At 43.4% G+C, this 21,956-nt stretch overlaps 2 protein-coding genes across 8 annotated transcripts in view; both read right to left on the reverse strand.

The window, feature by feature from the left end:
• Nucleotides 1-21,956, reverse strand: part of LOC140455615 (uncharacterized) — a 46,051-nt gene that overhangs the window by 12,061 nt on the left and 12,034 nt on the right. Inside the window, exon 1 of one of the 3 annotated variants that reach the window (XM_072550545.1) lies at nt 13,614-13,648. The exons of the other annotated variants lie outside the window; for them this stretch is intronic. The gene's annotated coding sequence lies outside the window, so the exon portion shown is untranslated. Of the gene's footprint in view, nt 1-13,613; nt 13,649-21,956 lie in introns of those variants that run through there. 3 annotated transcript variants of the gene reach the window in all.
• Nucleotides 5,874-21,956, reverse strand: part of LOC140455651 (uncharacterized) — a 28,144-nt gene continuing 12,061 nt past the window's right edge. For 3 of the 5 annotated variants that reach the window (XM_072550635.1, XM_072550633.1, XM_072550632.1), the window contains one exon: nt 5,874-12,459. In XM_072550635.1, the coding sequence (XP_072406736.1) occupies nt 11,173-12,051 (879 nt within the window). In that variant the 5' untranslated portion in view covers nt 12,052-12,459 and the 3' untranslated portion in view covers nt 5,874-11,172. Of the gene's footprint in view, nt 12,460-13,345; nt 13,649-21,956 lie in introns of those variants that run through there. The other 2 variants (XM_072550636.1, XM_072550634.1) reach the window with 2 other exon arrangements.

Genomic DNA, 21,956 nt, shown 5'->3' on the forward strand with positions numbered 1-21,956 from the left:
AGTTTTACAAGGATGTTGCCAGTGTTAGAGGATTTGAGCTATAGGGAGAGGTTGAACAGGCTGGGGCTGTTTTCTTTGGAACATCAGAGACTGAGGAGTGACCTTATAGAGGTTTACAAAATTATGAGGGGCATGGATAGGGTAAATAGGCAAAGTCTTTTCTCTGGCATCGGGGAGTCCAAAACTGGAGGGCATTGGTTTAGGGTGAGAAGGGAAAGATATAAAAGAGACCTAAGGGGCAACTTTTACACACAGAGGGTGGTACGTGTATGGAATGAGCTGCCAGAGAAAGTGGTGGAGGCTGGTACAATTGCAACATCTAAAAGGCATCTGGATGGGTATATGAATAGGAAGGGTTTGGAGGGATATGGGCCGAGTCGAGTGCTGGCAGGTTGGATTAAATTGGGTTGGGATATCTGGTCGGCATGGACGAGTTGGGCCGAAGGGCCTGTTTCCATGTTGTACATCTCTATGATTCTATGACTCTATTTGATCATGCTCACAATGCTGTCTTGCAGACAAAGCAGAGGACAGAAGACAGAAGAAAGAAGAGATGACCAGGATCTAGTCAGATGGCTGAGATCATTGAGTGATTGCAGACAAGTTGCAGATATGTGGAAGAATGGTGCAACAAAGGGACATGAAGTTCCTTGACAGATTCCCCATCTTCAGGAGTCACAAGTGGCAGGGTTTTGTCGGAGCTTGCTGTGACCATGTTTCAAAACCACTTCAAAAGGCTGAAATGACCTTCATGTTGTCTGGCGGTCATAAAAGGCTCTGTATACAAGTTGGTGTAATTTTCCCTTCTGTGGAGGTCACAGAGATAGTGTGGTGAGAGATCTAGGAGGGATTGGAAAGACAGGTAACATTCAGCTCCCAATACACAAAGAGAACTGACCAGTCACTGTCCATGGGATAATAGCCAGCTCCCAACACACACACAAACACACAACTCAACAAAAGGAAATCAGTAAGAAAACTCAGATACTCTGCACTTCCCAGACCATGACATCTCACCTTCTCATATTCAGGAATGAGCCATCAACAAAACTCACCCTGGAAATCAGAGGGAAATGCTTCCAATAAACACACTCATTATCCATTGCATAGCTCCAGTTAAACAGTTCAGTACAAAACACCGAGTAAACAGCTCTCTCAGCTGGATCTTCTCACACAGCATAAGGGACATTTCCACCCCTGGTTACCCACAGGATAGTCAGACTGCCTGAAGATTGGTGTGGATATTATGGGATACAATTTGTATAAAAGCTGCTCCTTCACTCACCATCTCCTCACTTGGTTTTCTGTCCCTATAGGAAGTGAACCAGCTCTGGAAGAGGAAGAGGAGACAATGGGCAGAGTGGGTGGACTCTCTGATTGACGTCTCTCACAGTCAATCCAAATATTTCTGGAGCAACATGAGTTTCCTGAAACTTGGGAAACTGACCGGGGGAATGGAGGTGACTTTGAGCAGCAGATCAGGTGGGGATTTAAACTTGTCACTGTCCCATCTGAATGAAACCTCACTTATTGTAGCTCCTGTCACAGTTCGTCTGGTAAATGCTTTACAGAGATGGGAATCACATTCTTATCCTCAGAGGCTTTCAAACTGACAACGTCAGTGTGGGATATGCAGGGTGAGATGTGTTTGACAGCAGATCAGAATAGGATGGTCTGAAGCATCCAAGATCACGATTATGTGTCGTGGTAGAATCAGTATGACAGAGGGACACAGCAGAGAGGGAACTACATAATGGTGAGGGGCAGAGGAGAGAGACGCTGCCGGATGGAGGCATACAGGATGAAAGGACAGAGGGGACAGAGGACACTGGCTGGATGTGGGCATGAGAGACACACAGGAAGGACAGCTCAGGGATTGAGTCTGTGCTTGGAACATAACCTGTGCTTGGAAAGTGACTGTGACTCAGAGATTGATGGTCACCAGGTGACTTAGGGAGTAGTCCCTCTCATCATCAGCCATCTCTGTTGGCCTCTCTCACCTTCGCATGGGGCTGCACCTTCCTGACTTCCTACCACTGACCTGGCCTTGTGTTCCATCCATATTTAGGAGGCAACAACATATCCAAGGACTTTGGAGATGAAAGTGAGGTTACAAAGGGATAATATTTTTCAAGGGTGAAGGGGTTATGGGTTAGTTTTTTGAACGGGAAGCTGATGAAAACACAGAGTCTTGCGGGAGAGGGTCAATATTAAAAAAAAGAACCATGATCAAGATCAGCGAACATGGGGAGCAGGAATGGAAGTGGATGGTCATCACGTCATTGAGACTAAAGTTGAAGGAACAGAAAGTGGGTCTCATGGATAAAATGAGCTCAGAGACAGCATGAAGGGATATAGGAGAGAAACTAAAGAAAGATGGCTCAGGCTTGGGGAGGTATTAGTGGAAATTTGTCCTGGTAGGAAAGAAGAAGAGAGAGAAGTGGCAGAGGCAGCTTGATGGAATTGTTTCAACCTTGAATTGTGCTTCCTTGAGTTCTGAAGAAGGATCACTGGACTTGAAATATTTATCTGTCTTTTTCTTCACAGACAGTCGTAAAGCATGGAACCAGGCCATTTTGTCCACCTTGTCCGTATTGCCCAGTTTTCACAAGTAATCACTCCCATTTGTCTGTGCTTTGTCCACATCACTCCACACTTATCCCATCCATGTACCTGTCCAAATGCTTCCTAAATGCAATATTGTTCTGGCCTCCACTGCAACCTGTGGCAACCCCTTGCTGACACTCACCACCCTGTTTGTGAAAAAAAGTGCTCCTCTGGACCCTTTGTATCTCTCCATCTCACCTGAAACTTCTGCCCTCTAGTTTTAGATTTCCCTGTCATTGGGAAAAGCTGTGGGCTATCTACCTTATTTTATATACTTCTATCCAGTCATCTCCGTCAACAGTATCCAAAGCAGCGTGTCTGTTTGAAATGGGGATGACCACTGGGCACTCCTGAATTTCCTTTCTTTGCCTTTTGCTTTGTCTGGAAGTGTCCCTCATTTCCCACATTTTGCAAGATGAGCACGTCACGGCTCTGGGATCTTCTGTAATGACTTGTCTCTCGATTACGCTGGTTCAAGAGAATTTAATTAAGCTAGGGACTTTTTTTCATTTCCAACATTTCTATTACAAGTTCCCCTTTATTGAAGCTGATATATTTTTTAAAAACTGTAAGAAAATTCTCTGAAGACAATCACTTACCAATTGACTGTTTCCACTGGGACTACGTCACTTTCTGGCCCACCCGGACTGAGACTGAGCATCACACTTAGTCTTTCAGCTTCACCTTCTCCATGTCTCATTTCTCTGTTTTCACCCAACTCCAAAGCACTTTCATCTAAGCAAGCAACACTCATACTGCAGCCTTGTCACTTTAATTGTCTGCTTACATCCACTCTGATCTCAGCCTTCTACAAAATTCCAATGAAGCTCAGTGGGAGCTCAGGCAATAGCATCACATCTTTCAATACACCCCATTATAATGTTCAGGACTCAACATAAAGTTCACCAGCATCTGGGTGCATAGAGAGTTATCAGGATCTGAAATGTTTCAGATTTGAAGGGGTGCTGGAACTCAAGTTTAGAGGAATATTAAAGGTTAGTTTGCAAGCATTTGAAAATGAAGAATTTAAGGGTTAAAATCATGAAGTATGTGAATGGATCTAAATATGACATGCTGTCAGACATGCTGAATTTCTACAGCACTTTCTGTTTTTTTTGTTTGTTGCAAATCTCCTGCACCTGCAATTCTTTGTTTTATTTAACCATAAGAGAACTGGATCATTGCTGCTTTATGTTCAGTGGTGTAACTATTACTCGATTACCCACTATCAACATCCTGGCAACATCATTGACCAAATGATACAATGGCTACAAGAGTCAAAGTCTAGGAATCCTGTAGCAAGTAACTCCTCCTATCTCACATTCCTTCTAATCTTTGTTTCGGTTGTGTGAGTCTCGAAGGTCCATGCCCTGAATCGAGAGTCAATGCTGCAATTGTCACGGTGATACCAATTGCCATGCACAGAACTTTGGAGCAGATGTGCAAGCATGCTCATAGTTTAGAGGGAATGTTGCTCCTGCAAGCCATTGGCAAGACATGAGGAAGGCGTGTGATGGAATACTGCCCACTTACATGGATGTGTACAGGTAAAATAACTCACAAGTTTGACATTAACCAAGACAAAACAGCCTGTTTGATTGGCACAACATCCACAAACATTCACTCCTTCCACTACCAATGTTTAGTAGCAGCAGTGTGTTCTGTGTACAAGATACTCCCTAAAAATTCACCAGTGCTTCTTAGATAGCAATGTCCAAACATATGATCACTACGAACTAGGACAAGGCCACATCACCAACAGAAAGTTCCCCTCCAAACTACTCAACATCATAACTTGGAAATATGTTGCCATTCTTTCAGTGTTGCTGGGTCAAAATACTGGAACTCTCAGCCCAATGGAATTATCACTGTTACAAAGCAAAATGGGTTGTACCAGTTCATGAATGAAACTCACCTCCACCTCCTGAAGGGCACAGAGGGATGGGCAATAAATTCTGGCTCAGGCAATAACACCCACAATCCTTGAATTAATAAAAAAACTTCCAGTGATCTGAGGACTGATGCTGGCACATGTTTGCAGCAATGTCTGATTTATGAAATCAAACATTTGCATCACCTTTCATGATACAGTTGATTAACTATGGAAAGCTTTTCAATGCCCTGAGATTGTAAAGTTGATGTAAATTATTCTTTCTTTCTTGAAATTGATTCCTGTGAACTGGGAATTATAAGCCCCCTGTGGGGGAAATATCTAAATCATCATTATTTCATAGAACATAGAACATTCCAGCACTGTACAGGCCCTTCGGCCCTTGATGTTGCACCGACCTGTAAAATCAATCTGACTTATTGAACCATCTACCTTCACAATTCCATTTTTTGTCCATATAACTATCCAATGACCATTTAAATGTCCTTAAAGATGGCAAGTCTACTACTGTTACAGGTAGTGCATTCCATGCCTTTACTACTCTCTGCATAAAGAAACCAACTCTGACATCTGTCCTATGTCTATCACCCCTCAATTTAAAGCTATGTCCCCTCATGCTAGCCATCATCATCTGAAGAAAACTTTCCAGATAAACTGACTTATCATGACTTATTTAATAGCCAATATGACTTACTAAGTTATAAATTACATCTTGCTCAGACAAGTGCCTCTTCTGCTTAAGATGGGACCCCCAGTAAGCAGAATAGAAATGCAGCATTGCTTCAATGCAGAATTTATAGTGTTAAAGGAAGATAAATAATGGAACAAAGCCGCAAGGTTTAAAAGAACAAGATATTAAAAACAACATGTGGATGCTGGAAGCCTGAAACATAAACAAAAATTGTTAGAGAAATTCAGCAGGTCTGGCAGCATCTGTGAAGAGAAAGCAGAGTCAACATTTCAAATCCCGTGACCCTTCTTCAGAACACAGAGACAAAATTTCTAAGCCAGTTGCTATTAAAAAGGAAGAAGAGGTGGTGTGCATCCTAGAAAGTATTAAGGTAGATAAGTCTCCGAGTCCTGATGGGATCTATCTCAGAATATTGATGAAGGCAAGAGAACAAATTGCTGGAGCATTGACAGACATCTCTTTGGCCACCGGTGAGGTCGCAGAGAACTGGAGAATAGCCAATGTTGTCCATTGTTTAAAAAGGGTAGCAGGGATAATCCAAGAAATTACAGGCCTGTGACCCTCACCTTGGTGGTAGGGAAATTACCACAGTGAACTGATGAATAGATCGTGTCCAGATCTCTTTACTGTAGGATCCTGAATGTTTCAGTGAATAGGAACACACCGTGTTGACAAATCATCTAGTTTGGGTTAAGATGAAAGTGAGTTTATTCTAAGATAAAAATCTGTGCAGAATACTGATTGAACAGACAAACAATACCAAGTTACACCAAACTTTGAATCAACCAACATAATAACACATTTGAAAATGACTCAAGATCATTCCTGGAACACGAATGAATCTTGGAAGAGTCTAAGGTGAAGATATCACACCACTAATACATCGAGGTTTGATGATCTAACGGAACTTTGGGCTGTCGAGACTCACCACCCCCTCCCTCGCCATACTCAGGATAGTTGTCCTCCCAGACAGGACAGTACAAACATTAGTCACACACCCATTGGCTGGAGACGCTCTGTCTATAATTAACATTTCCAACTAAAGCAGGTTCTGAGTCTACCCCTTACTCACTCCTAAGAGCAGGACTCACTTTACAAGCTCAAGGGGCTCCAGCTTTAAAACTGGAGCTGGACTGTTCGGGAGTGGGTCAAAGTGTGTCAGGAAGGCAGGTGGTGCAGAATCCCAGAATCTCACTCTCCAAGTAGTATTGAGCCTGAGTCCTGGTTAAAGAGATGGGTGATCTGGGAGTCCATGGCACCACAGTTAGCTCAGCAGTACAAGGAGGTGCACAGAAAATACAGCAATTGTGGTAGAAAGCTTCTTCTCAAAATTCACTGAACAGAACTGCCTGGTCAAACCCACAGTTTCTGCCCGTTCTTGACATATTGGAACTTGTCACTGACATGAGTCAAAAAGTGTGGTGCTGGAAAAACTCCTCGGATGCTGCCTGATCTGCTGTGCTTTTCCAGCACCACATGTTTTGACTTTGATCTCCAGCATCTGCAGACCTCACTTTGTCCTTGTCTCTGACATGGTCTATGTTTAGCACAGCCAACCCATCTTAATATCCTAATGGTCCCTATTGTCAACTTTCCTTCCTTTCATGCCTTATGTTTATCCATCTGTTTGTTTGCCTAACTATTTCTCTCTCTCGCTGTGGGGTCTGTCTGCATCTACTGCACATGCCTGCATCACCACCACCATCACACCGCCCCACCTATCCCTGACTCTGCCTTCAGCGTACGCATCTGCCATTTCTTTGCTGACATCAATTCTGAAGCAGAGTCACTGGACCTGAAATGCTAGCGAGGTGCTGCCAGACCTGCTGAGATTCACCAGCAATTTCCATTTTTGTTTGTGATAAGAAGCTTGTTAGTTCTGGGAATAGATAGATGTTCTAGCAGCTGGCGATGTGAATCCAGAGTGATACCAGGGTCAAGGATGTCACTCAACAGCTGAAACTGTCAGTGGTGGTACCATTAGGAGACGGTGACCATTGTATAATGAGGGTTAGGCTGGAAAAGGACAATGAGCAATTGAGAGTAAGAATTATGAAGTGCAGCAATTTAGTGCACAGAAGTCTGAAATGATTTATTTGGTTGGATGATCTCAGACACTCAGTTAAAAATAAAGGTACAATTTTAAAGGAGTAGGAGCAGAAGGACCTTGATTTATATGAGCGTAGTCATTAAGTTGCAAAGACAAGTTGAGAAAGTGGCGAATAAAGCATAGGATATTCTGGGCTTTACCACCATGGACAAGAAATTATATGGTCAAACTCCATAAAACACTGGTTCAGCCTCTACTGGATGACTGCACCGAGTTCTGGACATCACACTTTAAGAAAAATGTGAAGACATTAGGGACGGCACAGAAAAGATTGGAAAAATTGGGAATGATTTCCTTGAGGAAGAGAGGTTGTTTAGGGGTTTGATAGAGATTTCAAAATCATGAGGGGGCTGGACAAAGAAAATGGGTAGAAACTGTTTCTACTCATCAAAGGATTTAGAGTGAGAGGGCACAGATTTAAAGGAATTGGAGAAAGAAGCACGAGAGAGGTGAAGAAAGGTAATTTTCATGCAGGGACTAATTCAGGCGTGGAACCTATTGACTAACAGTGAGATAGAAGCAGCTTCAATTGAAAGGAATTAGATTATCCAAAAACAACATTTGTGCTCTGGGAGAAGACTGGGATGTGGTACTCTACAAGATACAATGAGTCTGTCACACACAACACACTTGGAAATGGTCCTCTCCTGTACGATTATTCTAATATCTCAGCAGGCTTTAATGTGTATCGCAGAGTAAAACAGTTTTTTTATTATACTATCCACACATCCTGTGTTAACAGTCCTTGAAACAGACAAAACTTGAGTTTTAAGAAACATTTAGAATACCCTCTTTAAACCTCTCTGCATAAATTTATCTCTAGGTAAAAACAAGGACTGCAGATGCTGGAAACCAGAGACTAGATTAGAGTGGTGCTGGAAAAGCACAGCAGGTCAGGCAGCATCCGAGAAGCAGGAAAATCGAACTTTCGGGCAAAAGCCCTTCATCAGAGTGGAAAGATATATGAGAGCGGGGTGGGGGTGGGGAGAAAGTTGCACAGAGTACAATAGGTGAATGGGGGTGTGGTGAAGGTGATAGGTCAGAGAGGAGGGTGGAGTGGATAGGTGGAAAGGAAGATAGGCAGGTAGGACAGGTCATGAGGGCGGTGCTGAGCTGGAAGGTTGGAGCTGGGGTGATGTGGGGGAAGGGGAAATGAGGAAACTGGTGAAATCCACATTGATGCCATGGGGTTGAAGTTTTCCGAAGCGGAAGATGAGGCGTTCTTCTTCCAGGCATCGGGTGGTGAGGGAGCGGCGGTTGAGGAGGTCCCGGACCTACATGTCCTCGGCAGGGTTGGGGATGGGGTGGGGAGTCAAAATGTTGGGCCATGGGGCGGTGTGGTTGATTGGTGCGGGTGTCCCGGAGATGTTCCCTAAAGTGCTCTGCTAGGAAGTGTCCAGTCTCCCCAATGTAGAGGAGACCGCATCGGGAGCAACGGATACAATAAATGATGTTGGTGGATGTGCAGGGAAGACTTTGATGGATGTGGAAGGCTCCTTTGTTGCCTTGGATGGAGGTGAGGGAGGAGATGTGGGCGCAGGTTTTGCAATTCCTATGGTGGCAGGGGAGGCAGCCAGGAAGGGAGGGTGGGTTGTTGAGGGGAGGAGGGGGGGCCTGGACCTGACCAGGTAGTCACGGAAGGAACAGTCTTTGCGGAAAGCCGAAATGGGTGGGGAGGGAAATTGCGGTCTCTAAAGAAGGAGGCCAACTGGTGTGTTCTGTGGTGAAACTGGTCCTCCTGGGAGCAGATACGGCGGAGGCAGAGGAATTGGGAATATGGAATGGCATTTTTGCAGGTGGTAGCGTGGGAAGAGGTGTAATCCAGGTAGCTGTGGGAGTCGATGGGTTTGCAAAAAATATCAAGTCGGTCGTCATTAATGCAGATGGAGAGGTCCAGGAAGGGGAAGGAGGTGTCAGAGATGGTCCAGTTGAATTTAAGGTCGGGGTGGAATGTGTTGGTGAAGTTGATGAATTGCCCAACCTCCTCGCAGGAGCACGATGTGGCGCCGATGCAGTCATCAATGTCGAGGAGGAAAAGGTGGGAAGTGGTGCCAGTGTAACTACGGAAGATGGACTGTTCTACGTAGCCAACAAAGAGACAGGCATAGCTGGGGCTCATATGGGTCCCATGGCTACCCATTTGGTCTGGAGGAAGTGGGAGGATCGCTGTCTAAATTTAGGATTCTCTTTAAATTCAACCTCTTTGATTGTATTTGAAGGTCATTCCCCCCTTCTCTCTCTTGGTGTTAATTTTTATGTGATTACATCTCAATGAAACACTGTCAGATAATTAGATATATTAAGATGCTATGTGAATGCTAGCTGTTGTCACATCACATACCATCCAAACCACAAGGTAAAAGGAAAAGGGTGGCTCTCATGAGAGTGAGAGAGAGAGAGAGAGGACTGGTGGTGGTTTAACCTGTGGGTCACCATACTTTGGGAGAGGGGAAGATGTTTAGAAGGATTGTTGGCATCGTGAATTGCCATCCAGCGAACTGTGCTAACTGTACTGGCCTGGAGGACAGACTGTGGACATTGATTGGCTTCTCGTGCTCTGGTTGAGTCACCATTCAGCATGTGGAGAGGCAAACAGTGAATGCTGTGAAAAAATGGAGACTGTCACAGCTGAGATACATCCCGCTCTCCCCTGACTTCCCAGTTGGGCTCACTGATGAGCAATGGGATTCCTGTCTAATTCTCCTCCTCCATAGACCAGAGACACTGAGGCTAATTGAACTACCTCCATTACTACCCCAGGAAATGGCTCCTCTCACGGGTACTTGTGCTGATAGGCCTGATGCTGAAGCCTTTCTAACCATGGAGTATCTGATTGCCTTCTTGGTCAGAGTGAGAATCAGTGAGTGACTTGTACCTGAAGCTGCACTGAATGAATGCTGACTTTATATTGAAGCTTCTATACACACTGATGTCTGCTTTAAATGATGTTTTGCCATTAGGTGAAAAGTAAAATTGGTCCTCTTGAAATAATTGGCCTGGTGGTGGGAGAGGTAAGAGACAAAGAATGGGTGAAACAATACTGACACAGACACACTGGAAGGGGTTCTCTCCGGTCTCTACTCATTGATACTGCAGGAGGTCCGATAGCTGTGTAAAGTTTTGATTACAATAGTTGCACCAATCGTCTCCCAAATGGTTTCCCACCACTATGGTCCCATTGTTGCTTTCGGAAAGCAGAGATTTGGGTGAAATCTGGACTCAAACTTCATACTTGAAAAAACACTTGAGTTTATGCAGGCGTTTCTATACACATTGATGTCTTTTTCTGGAAATGTTTGGAGACCTGGTCAAAAGTTAAATTAGTCCTGTTGAAATGATTGGTCTGATGGTGGGAGCACTTTGAGACAGACCTGGCTGCAGGTCCAAGCAGAGATATCACTGTATGACAACACAGCAAGGTTTGGTGAAACAATCCAAATACATATCATGCTGGAAGGGCTTGTCTCAGATGTGGGTTTGCTGATGTTCCAGGAGGTTCAACAATACTATGAAGGTTTTAATACAGAACTCACACTGATAAGGTTTGTGCATAAGCCTAGAAACAGCTGACGTGTGAATGGCTTTTCCTCTGCTTGAACCCACTGGTTGCAAGGAAGTTTTGAAGACTTTGGGAGGATTTTATTTTAAATCTCACACCAGCAGGGTTTTCCTTGTGAAGAACACTGGGTAGACCATCAGCTTTGATGACTTAATGAAGGCTTTGTCACACAGTTCACATGTGGATAGTTCCTTTGCAGAACTTTGGGAGATTGACCAGGCCTGATGTTTGACCAAAGCCTGCATTGCACACCTCAGATCTGTATGTCTTCTCCCTTGGATGTGTGGATGTGTTAGTGTTTCACGAGTGAAGGCTCAATCACATACTTTACGTTTGAAAGGTTTTTTCCCAGTGTGAATACGCCGATGATTTAACAAGCCTGACTGCTGTGCAAAGTCCTTATTACACACCTCACACGTGAATGGTTTCTCCCCAGTGTGAAGGCGTTGGTGTTCACGAAGGGTTGATGACCGCAAGAATGACTTCTCACACACTGCACAGGTGAATAACTTCTCCCGGGTGTGAATTCGTTGGTGAACACGAAAGTCATATGAGCATGAGAATGATTTGTTGCACACCTCACACTTGAACGGTTTCTCCCCCGTGTGAATACGCTGATGTGTGCGGAGGTTTGATGACTGTGTGAAAGCTCGGTTGCACACCTCACATTTGAAGGGTTTCTCTCCTCTGTGAATCCTCTGATGTCTCAGGAGATCGGAGGATTGGGTGAATGACATTTGACAAACATCGCACTTGAATGGTTTCTCCCCCGTGTGATTACTCTGATGTGACAGGAGCTTTGTAGACGTTGCAAAAGCTTTATCACACACCTCACACTTGAAGGGTTTATCCCCTGTGTGGATTGTCTGATGGACCAGGAGGTTCGATAACTGTTTGAAGGATCGATCACACACGTCACATGTGAATGGTTTCTCCTCTGTATGAATGCGTTGATGGTCACGGAGGTTTGAAAAATGTGAGAACGATTTGTCACACACCTTGCACGTGAATGGTTTCTCCCCTGTGTGGATGCGTTGGTGTGCACGGAGGTTCGATGACTGTGAGAATGATTTGTTGCACGTTTCGCACGTGAATGGTTTCTCCCCTGTGTGACTGCGTTGGTGCAGGCAGAATTGGGATGAGCGTGAGAATGACTTGTTGCACATTTTACACTTGAAGGGTTTCTCTGCCATGAAGTTACCTTTCCGCTAATGGTTATACGACAAATGTACCTTGAGATCTGTGAGCCAATGGAGTCACACTTGAGCAGACATTTTCCTGGTTCATGAAGCTTGATGAATGATTGAAGCTCTCACCACACTTGGAGTCAATCACATTTCTTCCCAGCCTCACCCTGACTGATCACCCACAGCCGAACCTTCACCAGTGACCAGTTTCAGATCTGATGAGATGTTAGAATACCCCTGATTCAACTGATTTCCAGATGAAGGTTTAACTGCCCAACCTTCTCTGTGTTGAGCAATGATTGAAAGGACTGGATGTCTTCCCACAGTTGTGCAGTTGTTCCTTGGGTGATGATGAGGATCTATCTTCAGTGTCTATCCTCTCTGTATTCTCTGGTGCAGTACAGTGTAATGCTTCTGTAAAACAGGAAAAGGAAACATGATTTCCATGAACTCTCTCCCCTGAGAGGGGAACGGAAGGGGGTTTGGTGGTTGTGTGTCCATCTCAGTGTTGTGTCCAGGAACAGACAGCATGACTCCTTTCTTTTTCCTCCCCACCCCTTCAACTTCCCAGGCACTGTGAGGGCAATGGAAAAGACAGTTGACGGGTGGAGGATAAAATAAGTTAACAATCCATGATGAGGTTGTGTCATGCTGGTGAAGACCGCTTATGCCCTTACAGTATCTGTTGAGTTGAAAAAAAATTGGAGAAATCATCATTCAATGGAGATGCACCCTCGCGTTCCAAACTTACGTGATGAAAACACACTGGGTACAAAGAGCTCGAAGTGAAGGAAAGTGTTGCTTCAGTGTGCCTGAATGAACAGTTCTGATTTATCCCGGGAAATTAGATATATTGCATTTGCTCAGACTGCACATCCCAAATTCAGCTATCATCCACAACACCATGCAAAATCATCAAATCAAAGCCCAGGCTTTTGGGAAAGTTCACGGCCTTCATGTAAATTTGCAAAATAAGGCAAAAGCATTATAATAAATGGGTGTCCAGGTATGGCAGTTGAAATGAAAGAGTGTTAAGTGGATTAGTTTCAGAGTGCTTTAGGTCATATTTTGGTCATGAAAAACTCTATATAAATGCACAACCTTGCATTTATATAGTGTGCGACAGTGTGGTCAGTTATTATGGAGAGATTTGAAAAGGCAAATACATTCAGATTACAATAGAGAACTGACTATTCACAGTCCACAGAAAAATAACCAGCTCTCAACACAACACAGAACTCAAAAAAAAGAAAATCAGTAACAATCCTCACTCTGCACCTCCCAGGTTATGACACCTCACCTTCTTATATTCATGAATGGACCACCAACAAAACTCAGCCTGGAAATCAGAGGGAAATACTTCCAATAAACACACTCAATATCCAACACACAGCTCCAGTCAAACAGTTCAGCACAAAGCACCGAGTAAACAGCTCTCTCAGCTGGATCTTCTCACACAGCATAAGGGACATTTCCACCCCTGACTGCCCACAGGATAGTCAGACTGCCTGAAGATTGGTGTGGATATTATGGGATACAATTTGTATAAAAGCTGCTCCTTCACTCACCATCTCCTCACTTGGTTTTCAGTCCCTATAGGAAGTGAACCAGCTCTGGAAGAGGAAGAGGAGACAATGGGCAGAGTGGGTGGACTCTCTGATTGACGTCTCTCACAGTCAATCCAAATATTTCTGGAGCAACATGAGTTTCCTGAAACTTGGGAAACTGACCGGGGAAATGGAGGTGACTTTGAGCAGCAGATCAGGTGGGGATTTAAACTTGTCACAGTCCCATCTGAATAAAACCTCACTTATTGCAGCTACTGTCTCAGTTCGTCTGGAAAATGTTTGACAGAGATTTCTAATGTGAGAATAGATTAAAAATCATACAACACCGGGTACAACAGATTTATTTGGAAACACTAATTTACGGAGCGCTGCTTGTTCATCAGGTCGTTGAAAAATAGCATTCTTCATCCTCTGAGGCTTTGAAACTGACAACATCAGTGTGGGATAAGTATCTTTGGATGTGTTTGACAGCAAATCAGAAGAGGAAATCCCACAGCATCCATGGCGGCATTGACGTGCAGTGGTGGGAATCAGCATATGCGCAGGAAGGATAAGCAGAGGTGGGAGGGACACTGGAGGGAGAGGGTCATAGGGAATAGGAGCAATTTAGACTCCTCTGTACCTCTCTTCCACCCTTTTATATCTTGCCTTCTTCTCTGACCTAACTTGGTTCCTTTCTTCCTCTGAGCTCATCCTGTTTCCGCCCTTTCATTTGTCCTTTATCCTCTCCCTGTCCCTTCCTCTCTATCTCTCCTTGTCGTGCATTTAACAGATCTGAGGGATAGAAAGTTTTAAACTCATCATAAATTTTAAAAATCAAATAGAAATTCTATAAAATATTGTTGAAAATAATAATGTCTCTATGACTATGCTATCTTGTTTTATTCACTCATGGTACATGGGCACTGCTGGCTGGGTCAGCATTTACTGCCCATCTTAGTTGCCCTTCAGAAGCTGTCGGTAAGCTGCTGCATGAACTGCTGCAGTCCATGTGCTGTCGGTAGCTGCACAACGTTGTTCAGAAGGAAATTCTATGATTCTGACCCAGTGACAGTGAAAGGATATTTCCAAGTCTGGATGGTGAGTGGCATGAAGGGGAACCTGCAGGTTGTGTTGTTCCCATGAATCTGCTGCCCTTGTCCATCGAGATGGAAGTGGTCGTGGACTTACAAGGTACTGTCTCAGAATATTTAAGTGGTTAACTATTTCTCCTGTTCATGTAACATAACTGAAATAAACTAATATCTGTCAGCCTGTAGTTTCAGTTTGCTGAAAAAAAATGTTGGGCATGTATGTTGCAGTCATGAATATGACTGACTCTTGGTGCATGAATACCCAAAATACCCAACTGTAATATGAAGAGTCACCTCAAACAGGTACAATCAGCAGGAACTCACCACTTCCACTATTTCATCTGGGGCTGCGGTCACTTTCGACATTGGTACCAGCTTCCTGGCTTATGTTTAATAAACCAGCATCAAAGATCACAAATATTCAACTTACACGCAATGTAACTTACACTTAAAATGCCAATTTCAATTACAGTCAATTTTACACTTGATGTAACTGACAACTAAAATGCCAATTTCGATTCCAGTTAATTTTGCACAGATTAAAACAGACACAAGCTAATGCAAACTCTCAGCTAGAAATTGTCTTCTTCTGGTTGTTATATATTTGACAAGGTTTTCTAAAGCAAATATTGAAAAAAATTATTTGTGACCAATGAAAGCAGCTTTACAAAAGAATGGTACATTATCTTCTGATTGTAAACACTGACTGGACCATTTTGTCAAACTTAACAGATATTTTAAACACCTTTCCTTAGTTTTTATAGTTTTTGTCTTAATAAGGTTAATCACAATAATTTGTGATCATTTTTTATTTGTGTTTGTAGCGAATTTTGCACTGAGATAAACACACACACAGACACAGTGTGGAATAACAGTCAGAAAGATGTATTTTTTAATGCAGACATCAATAGGATCCTTATTTTCCAACTGAGCCTGACAAGAGAGGACTAAGATTATTTATCTTTAAGGCCTTGGATAAAGAGTGCTGAAATTGTTTTCCGAATCAAAGCTTGAGCTCTGTTGAACGTGAAAGATCTGGATTGAGGTAACAGAAATCCACAGGACTGGCAAAAGCAAAGGTGAATGCAACTCCCAGGCAACAACACAGATGAGAGGGAATTGTTATTGAATACATGTGTCACTATTGTCAGACATTCCGAAGGGGCTGGAGTGACATATTTCACATCATAAACATCAGGAACTATAGAGGGTTAGAGTGATTGCCTGGGGATGTGGTCTGGTTAATCAATGAGATTATGAAAAGGTCTTGTTCAGCATTTTCTTTTCCTGAGCACAGATCCTTCTCAGACAGGAGGGCCAAATTCCAGTTTTGTGAATTTATTTTTAGCAGCTCCACTGTTTATAGTTGTAGAGTCATACAGCAGAGGAACAGGGCCCTTGGCCCACCATGTCTATTCCAATCAATAAACACAAAAGTACACTAATCCCATTTACCTGGAATTACTCTATAGCCTATTGTGCCCTAGCATTTTAAGTGCTCATCCAGATGATTCTTAAATTTGCAAGAGTACTTGCCTCCACTACCCTCTCCAGCAAGCATCCTGTGTGCCTTTTCCACCATTCTGTTGACCTGTGTTGACATCTTTAGGGACTTCTCCACCAAGATCCCTTTATTCCTCAGGACTGCCAAAGGATGGGCCAATGGGCTGAGGACTGGCAGATGGAGTTTAATTTAGATAAATGTGAGGTGCTACACTTTGGAAAAGCAAATCAGATCATGACTTACAAACTTAATGGTAAGGTCCTAGGGAGTGTTGCTGAACAAAGAGACCTTGGGGTGCAGGTTCATAGCTCCTTGAAAGTGGAGTTGCAGGGAGATAGGATAGTGAAGAAGGCATTTGGTATGCTTTCCTTTATTGGTCAGAACATTTTGAGAATAGGAGTTGGGAAGTTATGTTGTGCCTCTACAGGACATTGGTTAGGCCATTTTTGGAATATTGCGTGCAATTTTGGTCTCCCTCCTATTGGAAGGATGTTGTGAGATTTGAAAGCGTTCACATAAGATTCACTGTACAAGGAATTTGCTAGGGCTGGAGGATTTGAGCTATTGTGAGAGGCTGAATAGGCTGGGGCTGTTTTCCCTAGAATGTTGGAGGCTGAGGGGCATAGATAGGGTAACTAGACAAAGTCTTTTCCTTGGGGTGGGGGAGTCCAGAACTGGCTGGCATAGGTTTAGGGTGAGAGGGAAAGATATAAAAGGGACCCAAGGGACAACCTTTTCATGCAAAAGGTGGTCCATGTATGGAGTTAACTACCAGACGACGTAGTGGGGGCTGGTACAATTACAACATTTAAAAGGCATCTGGATGGGTATATGAATAGGAAGAGTTTAGATGGATATGGGCTAAGTGCTGGCAAATGGGACTAGATTAGGTTAGGATACCTGGTCGGCATGGACAAGTTGGGCCGAAGGGTCTGTTTCCGTACTATGACTCTATGAGCTACCTTATATGGTGTATATCCTTCCCTTATTAGACCTTCCAAAATGTATCACCCCACACTTGATGGGATGAAATTCTATCTGCTATAGTTCTGCCCAATTTACCAGTTCATCAGTATCAGCATGTAGCCTGAGACCATCCTCTTCACAGTCAACAACATCATCATGTCATCTGCAAACTCACTAATTGTACCTTCTAAACACACATCAAAGACATTGATGTACATAACAAACAGCAAGGGTCCATCACTGAATCCTGTGGTACACCACTAACAGGTGGTAACAGGCTTCGAACTACAAAAACAAGCCACCAGCATCACCCTTTGCCTCCAATTTGTAAGCCAATTTTGGATCCAGTTTTTCAACTTGTCTTGGTTCCCATGGGCTTTTACCTTTTGGGATGTGGGATGTCTTCCAAGTGGAATCTTGTCAGAGACCTGACTGAAGTCCATGTAAACTACATTAACTACACCATCCTCATCAATTTATTTAATCATCTTTTCAAAAGACTCAATTAACTGAGTCAGGCAGGATCTCCCTTGAACAAATCCCTGCTGGCTATTGCTGATCAATCTCTGCCTTTCCAAGCATTGGTTAATGTTGTCATTCAGAATGTTTTCCAATAATTTCCCTTCCACTGGTCTGTAGTTATCTGGCATTTCCCTGCTGCCCTTCTTGAACAAAAGTGCCACTTTAAATATCCTCCAGTCACCACCTCTGGCCAACAAAGTATTAAATATCTCCACCAAAGACCCAGGATTCTCCTCCCTTGTCTTCCATTGCAGCCGATGAGATATCTCATCAGGCCCTGGGGATTTATGCTCACTAAAATATCCCAATCGTCTTCCTTATTAATCTTAACATGTTCCAGAACAACCTCACTTTCCCAATTGAAATCTCAACTACAATGTCTTTCTCCTTGGTGAGTACAGAGGAGAAGAATTCATTTAAACATCACCCAAATGCACTGGCTCCACGTTGATCTCTAATAATTTCCACTCTTTCCCTGGTCATCCTCTTACTCTTAATATACTTCCAAAGAGCATTGGGGCAGTTCTTGATCTCATCTGCCAAAGGTATTTCGTGGACCTTCTTTGCTGTCCTAATTTCTTTTCTCAGAAGCTCCTACACTCTCTGTACTTTTGAAGGGCCTCTCCTGTTTTTAATGTGCTGTACCTGATGTATGCTTTCTTCGTTTTCTTTCTCAAACTCTTGAAATCTCTTGACATCCAGGGTTATTATTGCTCTTGCCCTCAAGAGAAACACACTGATCCTAATTTTCACAGGCTCCCACTTTCCAAATGTATACTAATCTGCAAGTGGCTACTCCCAGTCTATGTTTGCTAAATACTGTTTAATGCGACTGAAATCAACCTATCCCCCAATTTAGACAGTTAACTTCTGCACTATCTTTATCCCTTTTCCTAATGGATGTGAAACTTACAGAAATGATCGCAAACTGAAACTTCAACTTGACTTCAATTAGGTTGAGCACCGTCTCATCTCTAGTAGGACTACCTGCACAAAAATATCTCCTGGATGCACTTTAAAAAATCCACCCACCTAATCATTTCACAATAAGGTGATCCTATTTAGATTTAGCAGAGTTGACGTCCCCTTCAACTATAACCCTGTTCCTCTCACACCTTTCTGTTATTTGCCTAAGTATCTGCTCCTCAATCTCCCTCTGACTGTTACGATTCCTCTTGTATAATCCCAATAAGGTAATCATCGCCTTTTATTTCAAATCTCTATCCAGATGACAATGTTTGAAAACCCATCTGGGATGTCCTCCCTCATTACTGCAGTGATGGCTTCCTTTATCAATAATGCAATACCCCTATCTCTCTTACTTCCCACTGTTACACAGAAACATCTATACCTTGGAATGTTGAGCTGCAAATCCTATCCTTCTTTCAATCACATCTCAATGAATGCAACAATGTCATATTCCCATTGCTGATCAGCGCTCCAAGTTCATCTGCCTGACTAGTCAACTCGTTGCATTAAAATTGATACAATTTAGCTTTCTAGACTTCCCACTTGCCTTATCCAGCCCATATCATGTCTGCCTACTGGACTGTCCTTAGTTCCTTGAACCTAACTTTACATCTATTCTGTTCCCCCTCCCCCCGTCAGACCAATTTAAAACCCCCCAAATAGCAAACCTCCCATCAAAGACATCAGACCCATTCTGCTTCAGGTGTGACTTGTCCAGCTTGTACAGGTACCACCTACCCTATAAGCTGCCTTAATAATCTAAAAATCTAAAGCCCTCCCTTCTATATCATCCCTTTAGTCACACGCTTGTTTGATCTATTTCTATTCTCAGTGGAGCTTGGCAATAGAAGTAATCTGGAGACCCATTGTCTCAGCCTGTTCCTGCTCCACCGAATTCATCTCCACCTACCTTGAAACTGTCCAATTCCCCCCTGGTCCAGGAACTCCCCACATATGCTCTGAAGCACTTCAGAGAACATCTCCGGGACACCCGCACCAATTAATCCCACAGCACTGCGGTCGAATACTTTAACTCTCCTTCCCGCTCTGCCGAGGACATGCAGGTCCTGGGCCTCCTCCATCACCACTCCTTTACCACCTGACACCTGGAGGAAGAACATCTCATCTTCCACCTCAGAATCCTCCAATCCCATGGCAACAACCTGGACTTCACCAGTTTCCTCATTTCCCCTTGCCTCACCTTACCCCAGTTCCAACCTTCCAGCTCAGACCATCCTCATGACCTTTCCTATCTGTCCATCCTCCTTCCCATCTATCCCAGTTCCACCCTCCCCTCTTACCAATCACCTTTACCCCACCTCCATCCACCTATTACATTCTCAGCTACCTTACCCTCCAGCCCCACCCCCCCTCCCATTTATCTCTCCACTCTCGAGGCCCTCAGCCTCATTCCTGATGAAGGGCTTTTGCCTGAAACGTTGATTTTCCTGCTCCTCGGATGCTGCCTGACCTGCTATACTTTTCTAGCACCACACTCTTGTTTCAAAACTTGCCACATCCCTAGCCAAGCTGTTCCACTACAGCTGCAACATTAACCTGCCAGTGTAAAAAATCGTTCGGGTATGACAGGAATTCAAAAGCAGGGTAAACCCAACCCAGCCAATACTGCAGTGTCAATCTACTCTTGATCATGAATAAAATGATGGAAGGGATCATCAACATTGTGATCAAGCAGCACCTGTTCAGTAGTAGCATGCTCAGTGACACGTGTTTGGGTCTTACCATGTCTACTGAGCTCTTGACCTAATTAGAGACTTGGTTCAAACATGGATTAAAGAGCTGAATTCCAGAAGTGAGGTGACAAAATACAGAGAGGCCTTGATAGAGTGGAATTGGAGATGTTGCTGCAAGTAAGAGAGACTAGGACCAGATGACAAAACCTCAGAGTTAAGGGACAAGACTTTTTAGGACTGAGAAAGGGAGGAATTTCTTCAGCCAGAGGGTGGCAAATCTGTGGAACTCGTTGCCAAGTCATTTAGTGTCCTTAAGACAAAGTTAGCTAAATTCTTGATTAGTAAGGGGATTAAGAATGATGAGGATAGGAAAGGAAAATGGGGCTGAGAAACAATTCAATGATGGTCAAATAGTGGCGCAGACTCAATGGACCAAATGACTTAATTCTGCTTCTATATCTTATAGTCTTATGGAGAGTGATAGCTCTTGACATTAAGGCTGCATTTAGTTGAAAGTGACATCAAGGAATACTAGCAAAACTGAAATCAATGGGAATCGGGGAAAACGCTCCACTGGTTGGAGTTATACCTAGCACAAAGGAGGATGGTTGTGGTTGTTTGACATCAGTTATCTCAGCACCAGGTCATATCTGAAGGGGTTCCCTCGGGTAGTGTCCTCAGCCCAACCATCTTCAGCTGCTTCATCAATGACCTTCCCTCCATCATAAGGTCAGAAATCGTTCACCAATAACTGCATAACATTCAGCACCATTTGTGACTCCTCAGTTACTGAAGCAGTGAAAATCCAAATGAAAGAACACCTTGACAGTATCCAGGTTTGAGCTGAAAAATGGCAAGTAATAGTCATGCCCTGTAACTGCCAGGTAATGACAATTTCCAATAATATACAATCTACCCAAAAAGCTTTGACATTCAATGATGTTACCATCAGTGAATTCCTCCATTATCAACAAACTGGGGTTATCCTTGATCAGAAATTCAACTTGACTTGCCATATAAACAGTGACTGCAAGAGCAGGTCAGATGCAAGGAACACTGCAGCGAGTAATTCCCCAAAGCCTATTCATCATCTACAGGGCTTAAGTCAGGAGTGAAATGCAATATTCCCCATTTGCCTGGTGTGTTCAGCTCCAACAGCAATAAAAAAGCTTGATAGCATTCACGACAAAGCAGCCAGCTTTACTGGCAACACATCCATAATTTAATAACTTAATTGTTGGTTGGGTCCAGTGTCAGCATCAGCACTGTCAGTAGCATAATAGCAACACGGCCACATCCACTTGGTGGGCCACAGTGAGGGACGAGACTCCAATGTTAGAGCTGGCTCTGAACCAGAGTGTAGATAGACTTCTCTTTATGCTCGACCTTTTCATTTTTATCTTATTCTTAGACTATCAAAATGGTGTGATGAAAGCTTTTCACTGTATTCTGTTGTATTTCACACTGCATAATATATGTGACAATAAATCATTCAAATCAAATTTGATATAATGGGATACAATTTGTATAAAACTGCTTCTTGCCTATGGCCATACTCATCTGAAAATGTCCAATCTTGACTGAGCTTGGAAGCTCAGAAAACTCAAGACCTGGT

The sequence above is a fragment of the Chiloscyllium punctatum genome, chromosome 30 (assembly GCF_047496795.1).
Source record: "Chiloscyllium punctatum isolate Juve2018m chromosome 30, sChiPun1.3, whole genome shotgun sequence".
Classification (NCBI taxonomy): domain Eukaryota; kingdom Metazoa; phylum Chordata; class Chondrichthyes; order Orectolobiformes; family Hemiscylliidae; genus Chiloscyllium; species Chiloscyllium punctatum.